Below are 20,319 nucleotides of genomic sequence, written 5' to 3'. Positions count from 1 at the left end.
TCCTCCAAAGAAAAAACAATGAACCAGATTAATGCAGAAACAAAATGGAGGTTAAAATCTGATCAAGCTATATACCTGTAAAGAAGAAGTGGAGGAGAGATGGCCAAGAGAAGGACCAATGAAACCCATACAACAGATGTTGAGGTAATGAAAAGCATTACCAGTTTTGATGAATATATACATGTGAGAACCCAAACTGCCTTTGGTCCAATCCTGTGGTCCAGAGACAATCTCCTCACTAAAGCCAGGCCGCAGACTGATGTTGTAATAACCATGTAGCTGGGATACATCACTTCATCATCAAAGCCAAAATAGTACATGCTAGAATAATTATATATTTGGTTCTCTATGTAGCATAATAGAATTGCATGGCTGACAAGACCAACTTCTGTCACAAAACGGAATTTTAATGGTAGAAGAGAAAATCCTGGAACAGCCATGGCTAGGATGATGCCAGCAACTACCAGCTTACAGAAGGATTGAAGAGCCATACCAGCCAACCAGATACTAAGCCCCCAAAAGTTGTGCTTAACAAACCATGCAACAGTGAAACTAGCCAGGAGGACAAAAGTAAAATATGATGGTAAGCTCTTCTTTGTGAAAAACTGAGCAAGGAAAAAGCCGGATATTGCCGGAATTGGTAAAAGCTGCACAAGGGAAAAAGTTAAACAATGTCAGTGTACAACCCCATGGTCACCAATCAATATAAAAGTGGCTTCCAAGATGTGACATAGCCCATACTCAAAAGAGCATTAAGCCTCTGTTTGGGAGCCTTGCATTGAGATGGAAACACCATTTCCATGTGTTGTCAAAATATGTTTTTGCCAAAATGTGGTGTTGAGGATGGAGTTATAAAAAAAAACCTTTTGTGAATAATGGTGTTGGGACTGCCAATTCTATTCCCAATGCAGTGTTTTGGTAACATATTGCTCCCAAACAGTTAGAGAGCATGAGAGCACTGGTGGAAACCACAACACACCTCCAATTCAAAGCTCCCAAACAGAGTCTATATTACACATTCAAGATGCTGAGAATGACAGCATAAATAACTTAAAATCAAATACTAGCAAGGGTATCTTCACCTAGATATCTGATTATCATATTGGCAACAGGAGATGATTCATTAATTTGCTGACAACAGGCATGTTTATAAGTGGAAACATAGCTGGGAAAGTTTGATGTCCAAGGGAAAGATGGAGCCTTCACAGCTGATCTCAGACATGCCAAAATTTTCATGTGAAATTTTTTCCCAATTGGTACAATTTCTCCAGTCTTACGTAGGAAAAATTTCTCCATCTCATAAACAGTTTTCCACCTGTACCTTCCAGGTTTTTAATATGATAATCTTCCATATAAAAAAAATTTACTATTAATTTTTCTTTTTTTCAGTTCCAAATGAGAACCAAGAGTGCCACCAGATCATGTAAGAAAACAAAAAAACAAAAAGCATAATTCAAACCTACATGAACTTGAATAGTCCCTTTATGAAATGCAGTCCACATATTATCTTTTAACCTGTCACATAAGTGTGGGTGCAGATGCGGGTACGACATGGAAGTTTCAAAAAACTTGGGTGTGGGGGTGCGCACACACACACACACACACACACACATATATATATATATATATATCAATGTCACCAATATTGGCGATCTTTTGAACATTTCTCGAGAAATACCGATATTTTAAGTAAGCCAATATTAAAGAGAATATCTCACGATATTTTCAAAATATCACCAGAACACAAAATATCGCGATATTTTTTGGGAAAAACACTTTTTTTAAAGTTTAAATTTCCTGTTTTTTTGTTTCTTTTGTATTTTTAAAACCTTTTAAACTTGTTTACTCATATTTTTGAAAGAAAAATAATGCAAAAATTATTATTTTCTTATGTTTTTGGTTATTATTTATATTTTTTTCAATTTTTTAAACTCCCAAGATTTTTTAACTTTTAAAAATCTCCAAGAAATACCCTCGCCGAGATAATACCTTGAACGATATAGGTGACCAATGACTATGATATATATACCGTGTGTGTATATGTATCAGAGTTGCCAATTGAGGAAGCGGGAGCAGGAAGCGAGGTAATTTCAAAATTTTAAGAAGCAGGAAGCGTGGGACGATTTAGAAGCGAACCAAGAATCGTCTCAGAAGCGAACCGGAAGCAACCTAGGAAGCAAGGGAGAAGCGAAAAAAGAGAAAAAAAATGAAAAAAATGGGAGAAGCGTGCTTCCCATTTTTTTTTGTACGCTTCCTAGCACGTTTCGGAAGCGCGATGTTTCACGCTTTCGAAACACGCATCGGGGAAGTGCGCTTCCCCACTCCCAAAGGGGCCTCCAGTAACTCTGATATGTATCTATGTATATACTATAGATAAAACTAGACCTGGTTAGGGTTAACTGAGTCCAGTTTTAGATAGAAATGAGCCCTGATGCAGTTGACCGTACCTGACACTGCAGAAGCCGCGTCAAAGTGTTGCACCTGCACGAACGCAGGAGCGACAAGGTTGCGAGCGACCTTTTAGAAGTGTCTGTGTCACAACTTTTAACTTAGATCAGTGGTTATGGAGGAGAAGGACCATAGACCATATGGTTGGAAACAAGTGCAAGAGGTATTAACATATTTTTAACACATTGTTGTCCAAGGGGAAAACAACAGTTGTCTGCGAAGACTGGCAACTCTTTTCACAATTTCATCCGAGTGGAAAAGTGAGGGAAAATTTTTACCTATTGGCCAATTTCATCCAAAGCAAGCACTGGGTACTTGAATGATTTTAACACCAATGTTGTCTTTGAAACGTAAATGAAAAAACTAGATACCTTAATTTAGTAACCAACAAGTTGGTGTATTTTTTTAAATAGCTAATAAGCTAGGGGGCTTTCTGCAAATCACCCTCCATAAAATCCATGGACTGAATGAAAGTAGCTCCCTGCTTGACTTAAGATATTCACAAATGGCACCATGATACAGATCTTTGTAAAGGGATTTAATTAGGCTGGCATGGGACATGCCCAGGTTGATCCAAATCTGCAACAATATTAAATGGTTACTTGGATCCAAGTAATTTTCCTTCAAGGTCAGATTTGGATCCAAGCCTTATCCTTGGCAATCTTATAACATGCCCAATAAAGAGCCAAGAATTTGAGACTGAGTATTGGCATTTTTTCTTTTAGGAGGGGCCTCTTTTAATCTTCTTCTTTTTTTCGAATTCTTGTTGGGGAGGGGGGGGGGGGGGGGGGGGACATGGCCCCCCTTTGCTTCCGACCCTTCCTACATCCAATTGAATATGCAAGTAGCTATCTATGTCACATAGACATGGATACTGTTAAAATTGTAATCTCATAGTTAATCTCATATGTGAGATTAACTCTATCATATGTAATCTTATCATTTAGTTTAGCTTCTTATTTTAGTTAGAATTAGGCTAGTTAGAATACATTTTATTTTTTGTTTTAGGATATTGAAATAGGCTTATGCCTTTATTGTTTGTTTTAGGACACTCAAATAGGCTTATGCCTTTATTGACTGAAAAGTCAATAAAGCATACAGCATTAATTGGAGTTGTTGGACTCCCAACAGCTCTAATTAGAGCCGTTGGGAGCCCAACGACTCCCCCCTCTCTAAGCTCCTTTTCAGCCCTATAAATATGGGCTTTTACTTCTTGTTTATATAATTTTTTTGTGTGGGTTTATCCCATTTTAATGAGATATATTTTTCTCTCTTGGTGTGTGCACTCTTTTGAATATTTCGGTTCTTGTGAGTGTGTTGAATGAACCTTTGTGTTCATTGAGAAAGATCTTTTGTGAGTTTCTTTTTGAAGTTCCGTTTGGGGTTCTATTTCCTTAGATGGTATCAGAGCAATGGTTGTGATCAAGCTACTTATCTCGGTGCATTGGGAAGCGTGCCACTCAAGTTTTAAAGGAGAAGAGGCATTCTTCTTCACGTATATATAAAAGAGTGATAAAAAAGCTTGGAGGTGTGTTCGTATCTACCATTCGTGTGGTAGAGTACATCTTTCTTCTCTACTCTAATTGAGTTTCTTTCTTCTCCTTATTAAGCCTTGTAAAATGGACGACAATGATAACGTCATCATTAAACCTATTAAGCTTAATGATTCAAACTACGCCACATGGGCTTCAATTATGAAGCACCTTATATGGGAAAAGGTATTATGGGGATTAGTAGACGGAACCGATATGGAACCTAGATTAAACCTCACCAAGGATGAAGGAGATAATGAAATACCTCTCACGGAGGTAGAAAGGATCAAAGCCATTTCCACTTATGAAAAAAAAATGGAAAGAATAGTGAATGGGTCATGCCAAAATTATGTCTTGGCCTATTACAAGTGTTGACATAAAGAAATGCTCGAGTCTTGCAAAATTCGAGCATGTTAATGATGCATGGGATTACCTTAAGAGAATGTATTCTCTTAAGGATATTGCACATGTGTGCAATTTACAAATTAAAGTTCGGAATATGGTTCAAGGAGACAAGAGCATTAGAGAATACTATAATGGCTTGTCTGAATTGTGGGAAAGGTTAGCTTTTCTTGAACCAAAGTGGCATTGTTCACAAGATATTGAATTCCGCCAAAACCAAATCTATGCAGAACATTTTTTCATTTTATTAGTGGATTACGATCGGAATTTGAATCCACTAAGTCTATTCTTCTCTATCGTGGAAAAGTGCAGTCAATAGAAGATACAATAGAGGAGTTGAGTATGGAAGAAAATAGACTAAAAAATAGAATTTCCAAAAGCGATGACGACTCAGTTCTAGCCGTCTCAAAACCTGGAAACTTTGTCAGGGCTTACAAGCCTCCCAACTATGGAAGAGGAAATGATGATTTTGAGAAAAAGAAAATTATTTGCCACTATTGTCGTGAACCTGAATATGTGAAAACTCACTGTCCAAAATTAAAGAGACCTTATGAGAAAAAGGTTGCTTCCGTCAGACCACCACAAGAATCAAGCGAAACTTCCATTGGGAGTATGTCTCTTGCACAATTGGTGGAAGCACTCGGACGACTACTCAAGGGAGCATCTTTATCTACGGGAGCTGATGTCTCTTCTGTGAGCACCTCTGATCCAGGTAAAACTCTATGGCTTCTTGACTCATGTGCTTCTTTTCATATGACTCTGAATGTTGAAATACTATCTGAATGTCATAACTCAAATGAATCTAATGTTTTTTGTACCGATGAAACATCACTAGAAATCGAAGCAATAGGGAATTTTGAAAAAATTTCTTAAAACTTAAAAGGATTTCATATTCCACAAATTAGATATATTCCAAAATTAAATCTCAATCTTTTGTCTGTTTCTCAACTATCTGACCATGGATATAACGTTTCCTTCTCCTCGCGTGGTTGTCGAGTGCAGGATCACCAGTCAAGGAAGCTGATTGGGAAAGGGCATAGAGAAGGAGGCTTATACTACATGGACTTTTTAGAAATTTCCAAGAATACGCTTTGTTGTAATGTTCAGAAAATGAACTTGAATCTATGGCACAGGAGACTTGGTCATCCTAACATATCCAAGATTCATTTTTTTCCAAATATGGAAAACTTTTATAATTCTGAAACATTTAAATGTGAAAAATGTATTATGGGAAAAATGAAGCAATTACCCTTTCAAGAAAGAAATTTTGTCTCCTCTCGACCTTTTGAGTTAGTGCATTCGAATGTATGGGGTCCTGCACCTGTTATATCCGAAGAGTTTTTTTCATATTATGTCATTTTTGTAGAGGATTTTACAAGACATACTTGGATTTATTTTATAAAACATAAATCTAAAGTATTTTTTCATTTTCAAATATTTCATAAACTGGTTAAGAATCAATTTAAGAATGATATCTCCATTTTTCGCACTGATTAGGAGGAGTTTTTGTCAAAAGAATTTAACGATTACTTAAATTTATATGGTATTTCACATCAAAGATCATGCCCATATACCCTACAGCAAAATGGCCTAATAGAAAGAAAACATAGGCATATTATAGAAACAACAAGAACCTTACTCGTCACTCATCTAGTTCCAAAATTTTTTTGGGCCGAAGCCACTTTAACCGCGATATATCTCATTAATAGAATGCCATCCTCTGTTCTAAGCAATATTGCACATGTTGAAAAACTTTTTAAACAAATCCCAGATTATTCAAGGTTAAGGGTATTTGGTTGTAAATGTTTTGTTTTCTTCAACAAAAATGACAAACTCTGACCTCGTGCTATTCCATGTGTGTTTCTTGGTTATGCAAGCAATCAAAAAGGTTATAGATGCCTTGATCTTAAAACTAGAAAGCTATATGTGTCACGAAATGTATCATTCTTAGAAAATAAAAGTTTCTTTGAAATTAAAAACTCTACAGAAATCGATGAATATTCCTTTTTACTGGACTTAGTTCCAGAGATTGATAACGAAGATGTTGATCAAGAAGATCAAAATGTGATAAGTACTGAATCATCTCATCCAGAATGTATTCAATACTTCAGACGGGGTAACCTAGAGCAACCTTGTGCTCTAGAAAAATATACTAAAACACAAGATCATATAGAAGCAAGAAGATCATCTAAGGTGTCAAAAGTACTTGAAAAAATTGTATCCTATGAGTCTTTTTTGCCAAAGTACCAAGCATATATTGCCCTGTTACATTCCTACATAGAACCTTATAATTATGATACTGCAAAAGAACATCCTGAATGGGTTGAAACCATGTCAGTAGAGTTAAGTGTTTTAGAAAAGACGAATACGTGGACTATTCAAGATATTCCATCAGGAAAGAAACCTATAGGATGTTGTTGGGTATACAAAGTCAAAACCAAGAGTGATGGCACTCTTGAACATTTTAAGGCTCGGCTAGTTGCTAAAGGCTATTCTCAGGAATATGAAATAGACTATGAGGAAACTTTTGCACCAGTCGCTAGAATGACTACTGTAAGAACTTTGATTGCTCTTGCCTCTATAAAGAAATGATATATCTTTCAGATGGATGTCAATAATGTGTTCCTTAATGGTAGTCTAGCTAAAGAAGTTTATATGAAACCTCACCTGGTATTAAGATTCCTCAAGAAAAAACTTTTCATTTACATAAGGCCTTATATAGACTTAAACAAGCCCTAAAGGCTTGGTATGACAAATTTAGTCAAGTTATGTTTGCTTTTGGTTTTCAATTTTGTCTTACTGACACAGTTTTGTTTATTAAGAAATCTAATGCAGGTATTGTTATTATTCTACTTTATTTGGACGACATGATCATCACATGAAGTGATAAACAGGGAGTTGATAACATCAAAAAATTTCTCAAAAACAAATTTGAAATGAGTGACTTGGGTTTCTTAAAAAATTTCCTTAGAATCGAAGTGGCCTATTCTCCTAGAGGTAATTTACTAACTCAATCAAAATTTGCTATTGATATTATTGACAGGTTCAGAATCACAGATGAAAAGCATGTTAACACTCTTGAAGTCGTAAATGTCAAAATGAAGATTGATAATGGAGAATCACTTGAGAACCCAACACCTTACAGACAGCTTGTTGGGGCATTGTCTTACCTTTCCATCACATGATCGGACATCGCACATGTTGTCCACACAGCAAGTGAATTCCAGCATGCTCGCACTACTGTTCATATGGGAGCAGTATTACAAATTATCAGATATCTTAAAACCTCCGTTTATAGAGGATTTTTTTTGTCTGCTTCTTCTTCATTACAACTAACTACTTATACTGATGCAGATTGGGGGGTGATCCCAATGATCGACACTCAACTACTGGTCTTTGTATGTTTTTAGGAGAATCTTTGATTTCTTGGCGGTGCAAGAAGCAACAAAAAGTCTCTATTTCATCAACTGAAGCTGAGTACAGAGCCATGACTACAACCGCTATGAAAGTAGTATGGTTAAGAAGACTGCTTCAAGACATGGGTGTTATGACTACGGGACCATCACAACTATGCTGCGACAACAAAAGCTCTATTTACATTGCCAACAACCGGACATTCCACGAACGAATGAAGCATATCGAGATGGATTGTCACTATGTACGAGAGAAATTTCTACACGGCACCATTGATCTCCCATATGTCTCCTCAAAATATCAGCTGACCGACTTCTTTACCAAACCCCTTGCTGCTCTCCGGTTCTATTTTATCTTAGACAAACTTTCGGTTATCCAACCATAAGTTTGAGGGAGAGTGTTAAAATTGTAATCTCATAGTTAATCTCATATGTGAGATTAACTCTATCATATGTAATCTTATCCTTTAGTTTAGCTTCTTAGTTTAGTTAGAATTAGGCTAGTTAGAATAACTTTTATTTTTTTTAGGACATTGAAATAGGCTTATGCCTTTATTGATTGAAAAGTCAATAAAGCATAAAAGCATTGTTTGTTTTAGGACACTCAAATAGGCTTATGCCTTTATTGACTGAAAAGTCAATAAAGCATGCAACATTAATTGGAGTTGTTGGACTCCCAACAGCTCTAATTAGAGCTTAGAGCTGAGCCCAACAACTCCCCCTCTCTAAGCTCCTTTTCAGCCCTATAAATATGGGCTTTTACTTCTTGTTTATATAATTTTTTTGTGTGGGTTTATCCCATTTTAATGAGATATATTTTTCTCTCTTGGTGTGTGCACTCTTTTGAATATTTCGGTTCTTGTGAGTGTGTTGAATGAACCTTTGTGTTCATTGAGAAAGATCTTTTGTGAGTTTCTTTTTGAAGTTCCGTTTGGGGTTCTATTTCCTTACAGATACTGGATACTGGTGCAGGACACAAAAGGGACACGCTTGGTATGACATGCGAGTATTGTAAAACTAGGACACAAATATACAGCTGTAGGTGTGTGTGTGTGTGTGTGTGTGTGTGTATATATATATATAGAGAGAGAGAGAGACTCATATGTGTGTAATGAACATATGATTATACATTTCAAACTCTTAAGCCTAAAGCAATAAAGCATGAATATCATCTAAAATGAAAATTCTCGAACAACAATCTGAATCATTATGATTAAAAGTAAAAAAATAAACAAGTTAAAAATAAAAAATATGATGCATCCAATTGCAAATTTTAAAAGAAAAAGCACAACTAAATAGAAAATAACAATCAAGATCAAAAAACGAAACAGATAAAGTTAAGGACACAGATGTTGATTGCAATCCTACACAAGTTTCACTATGTCCATGAAGTGATGTAGTGCATTCGGTGTCATGCCATGCCATGCCAACATGGGACACACAAGGTAAGTGAAATGTTTGTGTGACGTAGATAGCTATATCTGCTATACTGCCTACAGAGGAAGAATGAATAGCAGTCCTAAATTCATCTTATAGACTTGGTTGTTAGGTTTTTTTTTTTTTTACTGAAGACTTGGTTGTTAGATTTATTTTTTTTGACTGAGGACTTGGTTTTTAGATTTAAACACATTCATTTGATTTTGTGGACAAACAGAAAACCTAACACCTTGGAATAATGGAGCTTTTATAATATCAAGGGAAATTTCAATCCATGTATAAATAAAAACAATCAATTTCTGATCTATTATCAGGATCATTAGATCACTAGATTTGAATTTATCAAACAAAAATATCTTGAGGTTATCTTATTGAGACTTTGTCCATATCATCATCTGATGATAATCATCTATGAATTCCACTTCTGCTGGCCTAGGCTGAAGTTCCATGTCTAAAACTCAGGAAATACAATCCATGCTACTTCCCTCTGTTTTGATTTCCTTTGACTTGGAGCAACAAGAGCAAAATAAAGGACTGATTTTGCTTGGATTCAAGTATCATTCTGATTGCCACATAGAAAAATTAAATTTGCTTTTTTTCTTTCTTTTCCCCTTTCCCGTAAAGTAACAAGACTTTACTGGGAAAAGCCGTACTTTCTCAGAACATCCACACAGGCTTCTGAGATATTGTTGAACACAATATCTGCAACATAGCCCCAAAATAGAGAGAGAGAGAGAGGGAGAGATTGTATGTAGGGTGGACAAAATAACAAACAGACTAGTAGCCTAACCTTGGCAGGAACATTTTCTCTCTCAAGCCAAAGAAGAGTAGCACAAGGCTGCAAAGTGTTCATAAGTAGCACAAGTAACCTCATAGAAAATAATTATCAGTTGAAAGGTTAGGCCATTCTGCTCCAAACATAGAATAATATGGATGAGACATATAAAACCATGGCTGGAGTGGAAGATGATGCGAGACTGCACGTGAACATCGGCAGGAAATAAACATGGTTTAATTTTTGTAAACCTACCAAATCCCATGGATCAATTGATTGAGATTAGACGATCTAATCTAGGAATAAAACCACCTTTTCTGTTTATAACTGTTCATTTAAGATTGCATGCTTAGCATAAATAATGCATCTGGTAAAATGCTATGGTACCTGGACACTCCATTTTTCCCTCCTTACTTTTATTGACATGCGTTGACACCCGGACACGCCATTTTACCCTCATTACATACAAGTTTGTATTTAATTTATAATTTATAATTATATTTTCAGTTTATAACTTTATATTTTCAATATATAATATATATTTTAGATATAGCATATATATTTAGATTAGATTCAGTTTATTTTGAATTTATTTTGTATTTATGTGATTTAATATATATATAGCCGTGTCCCTGTACCCACATATTTTTTAATTGCAGTGTCATATCCTCCGTACCCATACCTGAACCCGCACCCATACCCAGGTGACATAGGTAAAATGTAACAACTGAACTAGAAGAATTTACATGTGCTTGCTGTATTAACAATTCCCAGCAACACTTTCTGTGTCATTCATTGTTTAGCTGAAGATGTAAAGTCAGCGAAAAACAAAAAACACAACTTAGAATCTTAGATACCAAGGATAGAGAAAAATAAGAGCATCGCAAAAATAATACAGTCAACTACAAGCCTACAAATGCGAACAGCCACACTTATCATCTAAAAGGTCTTCATCACAGAGGTCTACTCAATCTAGATGTGCACAATTTCATACATTTTCAGAAACTATTATAAAATCAAAAGTTGAATTCAATACATTCAAAAGAATATATGCGATATGCTATTGCAACAATTAGGTTCTCACAGTGCCATCGCTTTCATGTTTCTTAGTGCTCACTTCTCAATAGATAATGGCTTCATTTTTCCTCAAAGAATGTATAAGCCAGTTATTCATATGAAACTTTCTTCATTGTAGGTTCAACAGAAGCTCCGCACAATTGAAGGTTCAACTAAATCAACATTTCTTCTATCACAAATCTAAGGAAATTCATGCCTTTTTAGAATACACCAAGAAAATGCTAATGACTGAAAGACCATGAGGAAACTTCAGTACCAAAGAGATGTAATCCATCAAGAAAAAAGGGTGGAAATAAACAGAAAGAATTGAACGGGACATTTGAACAAAATACACAACTCAAAGAAAAGATAGTACCAAATAACTATCGTCTATACCAGAAAAGGGAATCCGACTACTATGGCACCAGCCATACCAACAAGGACAGTGAGAACTGAGAAAGCTGCTGAACTGAATGCATCTCCAATCATCCCAACGGAAAATGCACCCGCGCCAGCAGCACTGCCAAGCATGGCAACCGTCACGAGAAGGTAATTCATCGGTGGCGGCACGTGCAAGTACCGGCCGAACGAGTGGAAGACCACCCGGACCTCCAAACAGATGACAACCACAACGAGCGCGATGGCGCCATTAGCAATTCTGATCCGATGCATCTCGTGTGCGTTCTTGGTGATCCACCACAATGCCCCGTTTGTGGAGGCGTACAATTGGAACAAGAAGGGGACGAAGAACAACAAAAGGAGATCGCAAACGGAGGCGGCCGATGAGAAGGCCACGGAGTGATGCGATCCGAGCCTGAAGAGTACCGGCACAAAGAGCAAGACAAGCGTGTGGATGCAGCTCTCCATGGGGCCCAGGATGAGCGCATCGTCGGGGATCTCTCCTCCGTGGAAGTGGCTCTCTGACCGGGATCTGAACGAGGAGCGACGGGGGAGGGAGAAGAGCCAGTAGAAGAGGCAAGAGAAGCACATGAGGTAGTAGGCCGCGTGGTTCAACCCTACGGAGGCAACGGCCGCCCACGTCCAGACCGCCGAGGCCACGATCGGCGTGCAGGCGAAGAGGAGCCGCTCGAGCGCCGCGATGACGGACGCTTGCTCGAGGATCATCCACCGGAACTGGAGAGAGACCCACACGCCCACCAGGAAGATGGCGAGGGAGCAGAGGAAGAAGGAGAGAAGGAAGAGCGGCCACGAGGGGAAGGCGGCGAGCCCTCCGGAGAAGAGGACGGCGATCTGGGAGGCGATGAGCGAGAACCAGACGAGGAAGAAGGCGGCCTGCTTGAGGCTGAAGGAGTCGAGGAAGTAGGCCACGACGAGGCCGAATGCCAGCGTCGCAACGACGGGGACGCCCCCGAGGGAGAGGAGGAAGAGGGCGGAAGGGGCGAGGGCGATGGCCACCCTGGCGTTGTAGAGGAAGGCGGAGGAAGGGGAGAACCTGGAGGAGGAGCGAGAGGAAGAGGAGGAGGAGGGAGAGGGCTTTCCGGAAGGATCTCCGCCGTTGGAGAAGAGCTCTAGGGTTTGGAATTTCGGGGCGGCCATGGCGAGCTGCCGCGGCGGCCGAGCGAGGGATTCCGTCTGGAGGATCATCGCTGATGGCCGGAACGGAACGACGATCGCATTCGCAGAGAGAATTAGGGTTTAGGGTTTCGGTGGAGAGAGACGATGACGGCTGCTCTTCCTCTTCCTCCTTCTTCTTCTTCTTCTTCCTCTTCTGGTTCCTGGCGTCTTTCTGCAAGAAAGAGAGAGAGAGAGAGAGGGACAATTTGGGAACGACAGTGAAATTTTGCGGGCGAGAGAATGGGAGATTGCCCATGAAGGGTCTCTCTTTCCGGATAATTACGAAAATACCAACCAAACTTGAAACGGTGACCGCGTTTCAGAACCCTAGCTGTCTCGAGTTGAGTTGAAGGCCGAGACTTTGAGAGAACCGATTGGAAAAATAAAGACTCGGACTGACTTTGAGTTTGAATAGTTGAGGTTGTAGTCAACTAGTCTGGATTAAGACTTCAGGAATATCATGGTCAAAGACCTTATTCTTGAATCGAACAAGTGTGCTGAAGACCTGACTAGTAATACATAGTCAAGGGCTCGTTTACTTGTAAAACATGAGCGTAGAAGTACGGATACTCCAGCCTGAGATTCAAAGGGTTCGAACATACCTGAATATAGTAGAAGTGAATTAAGGTCAAGGTCTTAGTATTATGAAGTATGAGCTCAAATAACATGGCCTAGTCGGTCTCCTGTACAAGCTCAAACGAAGATAAGGAATCAAGGGCTTAGCCAACTAACATGTTGGCACCCGAATCTTGTTTGGTATAGTCCATAAACAATTGAGTTTAACCCGACTAGGTGAGCCCGGGAAAGGTCTGGCCGATTCTACAAGGTGGGTCAAGTCCTCAAGACTTCAATTTGCAGGAGGCGATAAACTCGGGAAGGTTAACCGAGTCATCCCGACCCGATACGAATCGAACGTTTGGGAGTATTGAGGGCATCCTCTGGCGGGGCCCACATCGTGCACATTGAGCAGCATCTTCTGGCCGGGCCCACATCGTGTCTTAAACACCTGATTTGGGTTGCCCGGAAAAAGACTGACCGCGCAATGTTTTGTGTGTGCTATTACAAGAACGGATCAGATTTTATCCGATATTCGATTGAATTCGAAGTCAGATTGTGATTGGATGTGGATATGGTTTTGATTTTTTATTATCAAATCTAATGGATATTTGAATCTGATTACATGTGAAAAAAAACTGATTTGGCATGAGTTTTTCACCATCCGTGTTTGAATCCGTTTAGGCAACATACTATTAGTAGGTTCTGCACATCCTATCCAAAACCAAACGGCTTATATCCCTAGTATGAGGGTTCAAATGGATCTAACTGGACCTCTGATCCAAATTCGATGCATTAGAGAAATTTACAGAGAAGCTGCCTAAGTAATCGGCTGTTTACAAAAAGGCTGCCTGAGGTTTCCAGTAGGATGCTCAACCGCTGGATTTTAAGTACCCGCCTGAAGGCCAATGAAGAAACCCCATTGATTCAGGGGGGCTGCCATTGCTTTATCATGATTGGGGCACAAAAGGCTGTGTGATGTGTTTTCAAGCTGGAGTTTTGAGTTTCAGAGTTGCTAGTTGGGGAAGCGGGAGCGAGAAGCGAAAGCAGAGAAGCGAGGTGCTTTTAAAATTTTAGGAAACTGAAAGCACGAAATGACTTAGAAACAGTTAGGTATTGTCTCATAAGCGATGTAGGAAGCGAACTGAAAGCCACCTAAAAAGTGAAGGAAAAGCAAAAAACAGTAAGAAAAATGGAAAAAAAAAAAGAGAAAACGAGCTTCTCCTATATGCAAATTCTCCTAAATGCAAAGTGCGTTTTTCAAAAAAAAATTGCATTTTTTCGAAATTTCAAAAACACACTTGGTCTGGTCCTAAAATCACTCAATTCACGTTTGTCTACTCAAATGAAGTGGCTAAATGTCCTTATCGTTGATTTAGTCAACAAAAGAGCATAAGATGACAAAAGATGTGCTTGTTTTTATAAGAAAAAATACCAAAAATGTAATTGTTATACCTCAAATTGAATTGCATTCGAAATAAAATGAGTGGTTGATTGAGTTAACCAAAATATATTGACAGTTTTTGGAATAGCAGATAAATTATGCGACTTTGCAAATTACTGAAAATGATGTGTTTGGTATTTTTCAATGAGATAACTCAACTTATTCTCTTTTATTAAATATACTTTGGTAAGAGGGTATTTAACCATTTTATTTTAGTAAACAAGAACTACTCAGTAATTTTAAGGTCAAGCATTCTTTGAATATAAACGATAAAAGCAGGCAGTTTAATGTAATAACTGGAAAGTTGAACTGCTTTTTTGAATAACTGATGAATTAGTCCAGTGTTACCATATACAATTCAACTGTGTCACGTTGGAGCTAGTGTGTTTCCAGTTTTCTACTTGTTTCTTAAAATTAATATTCAGGGCAAGTTCATGATCTAGCCCATACTGAGTCGGGTTAGTGTCAATCAGGTCTACGCTGGTAAGGGTTGAGTAAAAACATGATGTGATGTTCAAGCTCGACTCATTTAGGATAGGGATACAAACAGTTTGGATCCAGAACAGCTAAATACATGAGAATTCCAATCAGAATCGCATACGGAGTAGCCAAAATCGCAAAACCACCATCATGGATTCGACCCATTTGCATTCCTAATTTAGCTCGAGCTGGAATTGCTATCATGAAAAATGAAAACCTAGATCTCTGAATTGCTAAGGCATGCAGTTCAACCTTTGTGGCACAAAGGACTCTCTCTCTCTCTCTCTCTCTCTCTCTCTCTCTCTCTCTCTCTCTCTATATATATATATATATATATATATATATATATATATATATATATACCAAGACTTGCTTTTTCTAAAGTGTTCTTTTTTTTTTGTTAAAATGTTGGTACTACCTTACTCTCTATCAATCGCATTGACTTGTTCTACTAATCACGTAACATATCAAGCAACATTTTTTTGAAAGGCAAGCTGGGGTTAAGCAGACCCCCACACCTGATATTATTCAACTTACCATTGGGTTTTGAACCTGCAACATCACACCACAAGGAGACATCCACTGACAGTTCCTACCAACCACGTGAAGCTCCGTTGGTACATATAGAGCAACATTAGGAAAAAAGGAAATATGCAAAAAAAAAAAGGGCATGAAGTTCTATTTTGTTCGGCTAGGAAGTAGTTAAATGAACACATGAGCTTATACGATGAAGAACCGGAGACCAATTGGATCTTTCAAGGGAAAAGGAGATGGCAGGCCTCTAGGTTCAAGCGGATTCTATGAAAGAAAATCTATTGCAATGACCTCTGAATCGTCTCTGAATCTTGTTTAACACACACAAACACACCTCTGAATCTTGTTTAACACACACACTGTACTGTTTGGTATATCGTAGTTCGTAATCACAAACCACAATAGATTTTCTTTCCCCATATATGTGTGTGTTTGTGCAATGACCACTGTCTAGTTCAACATAGGCTATAGGGTTGGAAAAAGCCGGATGGTAAAGGTGAACCACCATCTTTCAAAAGAACTGATGTCCGATAAGTATGAACCTTTCAGGTGTTCTGTTTGATATATCTGATCAGTATATAAAACTTTTCTGAGTCGTCTCTGAACTTGGGCAATATAAAACCCAGTGTCATGAGTTTAAGAGTTAGTTTACTGAAACAGAGTCAACAGATTTTGGTGATTGAATTTGCTCAAGCGATTAGCTAACATTTGTTCTCTGGCAAAGCGAAGCCATCAATCCTTCAATGCCAAGGAAAACAGTAAAATCTTTTAGTTGATGGCTATATACTCATTCTGTCTCATGCCCCAACCAAGAACCTACATAATGATTTTCAGATAGAAGTACAGAAAAGAGAAAAAATTAACAAAAATAGACAACTGCCCTTTGTAGAGTGTCGTATAGTTATTCCATCTCATGCTGCGCAACCAAGACTCCAGTAACATTTCCACAAACAATAGTATTATCATACATAAGGATTTTCATTCAAAAGAACAAAAAGATGACAAATAGAAAAAGTAAACAGTTGCGCTTTTTATACACTTGCCAAGCAACTGATATCTGCCATTTGGAAGAGATTATATACAGACCAACGATTTGTACACTTGAAAATGTGACAAAGAATGACTATAAAATGACCCTTATGCTGTAAATAACTGGCTTGCAAGGGTGACGGTGGGAGTGCCTTCACCTACAATGATTGTCCTGCTAATTTCCTTTTCCTGAATCTGATCCAATTCCAAAACAACCATGTTCATCATCGGTCGTCACTGTCCATATGAATGAACACACTGAACCATCAGACTCATGAACTCCTTCATTCCCTAAGTGGTAAAGCTGCTGCCTAGTTTCTGATCGATGATAGCAGCAGTGTCACTCAAATCTGGATGACTTTGGGCCTTCACATCAGAAATTATGGAAACTGATTAAATTAGGGCTGCAAAATGAGACCGAGTATGGATTGTTCAAGCTCAACTTGACAAAGCCCACACTGGGCATGCAAATATATAACACGTGTGTGTGTGGGCATGCATATATATACCGCATGTGTGTGTAGGTATGTAGTTCATTTAATTAATCGAGCTCCCATCTAAGCTCAGGTGCAGCTTGTTTAATAAATAAATAAGCCCAAGCTCAAGCTACTCAGCACATTGTAAATCCCTAGTTTGAGTATCCAGGAGAGGACGTTTCAAGTATCTGGAAGCTTTGCTGCGAACGAACTTGGCATATTCAAGAAACACAATATGGAATCAAACAATGCAACTTATTGGTTTGTTGGAAGTGTCCTAGCTTCATAGGTTTTAAAAGCCCAAGTGGCATGCATACAGATGATTCCTTGTTTTTGGTTGGCTTTTGATTGCCAATAAAATAATAAATAAATGGCTTTTGATTTAGTCATGAGAGCATTTCTGGCATTCTTTTTCATGATTAACATAAATAAAAGTAACAATTAAAGCTGATGAATGAAGAGTGATAATGTGAATGTTTGCAACTTCATTTAATTTTTTTGTTTTCTCTTCTTCTATGTTCAAATGTAAGTTCCACCAAAATCTGACAAATTCATGGAGAGAGACCTCTTACCACAGAAGAGGTGTTCGAGAAAACATTACAGTGAAATGGGAACCCTAGGCCACGCATTTAGCATAGAATATAGAATCACTGCGAGAGGTTAATTTTGCATTTGAACAAGTGAATTTTGGTTTGTAGCAACAAAGATTAATTAGTAGATCAAAATAGTCATGATAAAGAATTTCTCAAGCCATCCTATGGGAAATATTAGTCTTGCAGGCACGTACCCATTCAATCAGGCCTTGATCAGATTCTGCTGAGTGACCACTCACCAATTCCAGTAGAAACACTCCAAAACTATATACATCACTCTTTTCTGAGAACCTACCCAAATCTCTGACCCTACACAAACACATGTAACAGGCATATAAGAGAAAATGATGCAGACACATGAACCATTGTCAAATTTGTGACGGGCAATATGTAATCAGGCATGCTGTCAACAGAAGCAATAACGTGTTGAAGATGACAAGGATTAAATGTTTAGCTTCCCAATGCGAAAAAATCCAATTTCTTCTTATGAGGAGAAAAAAAGATCCATCTCTACAATTTAAAAGAAGGACAATACTCTGGATCCAGGAAAACATTAGCACCCATCATTTGAGAAGATGAACTGCATCACTGATCCTCTCGAGCAAATGTCTGAGATCTGCATCAGCAACCTTAGCTATGAACTTTTCATCAACAAGGAAATTCACAGTTTTGAAGTCCTTATGTAACAGAGGAGGAGTCAGAGAATGCAAATGAGCCAAACCTACAAAATTAGAAAAAAGCAGAATTATGCACCTTCAGGTAGCATCATTGGCAGTTTTTCCCAGACAAAACTAGAGGCAAATCAATTAGTCGTTAAATAGAAATTATTGGAACAAAACCACTGAATGATAAATGGATACCAAGATCTCTGTAAGTTTAGCTATGAAAGTCAATGCAGCAAAGCTTTCAATGCTTACTGATGCCATAAATGTTCACCTTTGACTGCTCCAATGGCTATTAGAAGCCTATTCTTGAACTCTAGCTTTGTGGTTGAATATTGACCTGCTTTACACAATGATGATAGAAAACCTCTATAAGATTTAACTTAGGTTCAGAAATTGTAAATGTGCAGTGGAGTACCAGAAACTGAGACTACCGTATATATGATTGGAGACACTGCCATTTGGAACATGCTCATAAACAAGCATTTGCTGGTCACTTTCCTGGCAGTAACCCAGCAGATTCACAAGATTTCGATGCCGGATACATGATAAGAATTGAACCTGCAAAAATATTAAAGGTGCATAAGTGTTGTTCTACAACATAAAGTTGCCAAAAAAACTATAAATACATATGAAAATGAGCACCAACATCTTTTAAAAAATATTTGCACTGACATCAGCCTCAAAGCTGTATATTTGAAACCACCATCGCATACAATGTAGACCTTGCACTCACGCTATTGAGAAGTATGGCACAAAGTTCAAACCCATATTTTCCACAATATTTTTCCAATGTCATGATAGAAGGCATTTAAGGACTTATTTGGTTTATATGTACCATGGATCAGAAAGGTTAATATCATTCATATGAAATATATTGCATCATAACATAGAGTTATTGATAGCATTTACAAAAATTAAAAAACAAAGAAAATTTGAAAACAAAGAAGCAAGCTTAATATAGCTTCTCAAGAATTAAAAAGTTTGGTAATAAAATTGTACAAATAACACAATGAAATTATAAATATCAAACATTTACCTCATGAAGGGACGAGCCACATTAGCAGAGTTGATTTTTACCACAAAGACCAACAAACAACTAACTATTAATAGAGAAGACTTATGTCAACCAAACAAGAAGAAGATATTATATGGGAAGTGTAATAAACGAAAAAAAAATTTAAGTTTGGATTCGGGTCGGATCCGGACCCGACCCGGACCCAAATGGAGGCACCGCCTCCCGTGTTTTGAAGATAGGGAGGCAGGGGTTTCAAAGAGAACCCCCACCCCCTTCTTCCTCTCTCTTTCCCTCTCAACCTCCTCTGACTCATATCTCATTCTCCCTCTGCTCGTCGGAGACCCCTTCCGATGCCGCCATGGATTGCCTTTATTCCCTCCGACGCCACCGACGACGACAACTTCTAGGAGCAAGCCTGAGTCGTCGTCGCGTCCGGTCTTCCCCGAACACCGCGCCGCCATCGTCGGCGCCCCCCAGGTACGCCCCTTTCCTGTCTTTGCTCTCTCAGTCTCTTCTCTCTCTCCCTCACCTCTCTGTGTGGCCACGGGAGGGGTCAAACACCCTCCTTGTGCCCCCTTTTAGCAGAGGAGGGGAACGACACCCCTCCCTGCTCTTTGTTACGGCAGGGGAGGGGGTTGAGCCCCTCCCTCTGTCAAGGTAAGGGAGGGGTTGAGCCCTCCTCCCTGCTTCCTGTTACGACAGAGGAGGGGCTCGCCCCCTCCTCTCTGTTCCCTCTGTCAAGGTAAGGGAGGGGTTGAGCCCTCCTCCTTGCTTCCTGTTACGACAGAGGAGGGGCTCGCCCCCCTCCTCTTTGTTCCCTCTGTTCGGCAGGGAAAGGGCACGACCCCTCCTTGCTTCTGTTACGGCATGGGAGGGGTCGAGCCCCTCCT

The 20,319-nt window shown here is 38.8% G+C and overlaps 1 protein-coding gene and 1 pseudogene across 1 annotated transcript in view; both read right to left on the bottom strand.

The window, feature by feature from the left end:
- The window catches only part of LOC149840356 (uncharacterized), a 46,029-nt gene extending 33,198 nt beyond the window's left edge, over positions 1–12,831 (bottom strand). Inside the window, exons 1-2 of the mRNA XM_090003113.1 lie at positions 11,460–12,831; positions 76–647 (exon numbers count right to left, since the gene is read on the bottom strand). Of these exons, the coding sequence (XP_089859239.1) occupies positions 76–647; positions 11,460–12,668 (1,781 nt within the window). The 5' untranslated portion in view covers positions 12,669–12,831. The remainder of the gene's footprint in view (positions 1–75; positions 648–11,459) is intronic.
- Positions 12,832–16,788: 3,957 nt separating this feature from the next.
- On the bottom strand, positions 16,789–19,890 carry LOC149840355 (putative serine/threonine-protein kinase PBL8; annotated as a pseudogene).
- Between the last annotated feature and the right edge of the window lie 429 nt (positions 19,891–20,319).

This window comes from Nuphar pumila, chromosome 4, assembly GCF_984573655.1.
Source record: "Nuphar pumila chromosome 4, dmNupPumi1.hap1.1, whole genome shotgun sequence".
Lineage (NCBI taxonomy): Eukaryota > Viridiplantae > Streptophyta > Magnoliopsida > Nymphaeales > Nymphaeaceae > Nuphar > Nuphar pumila.
Note: the sequence above shows the minus strand (reverse complement) of the source record. Positions and strands in the feature narration are given on the sequence as shown.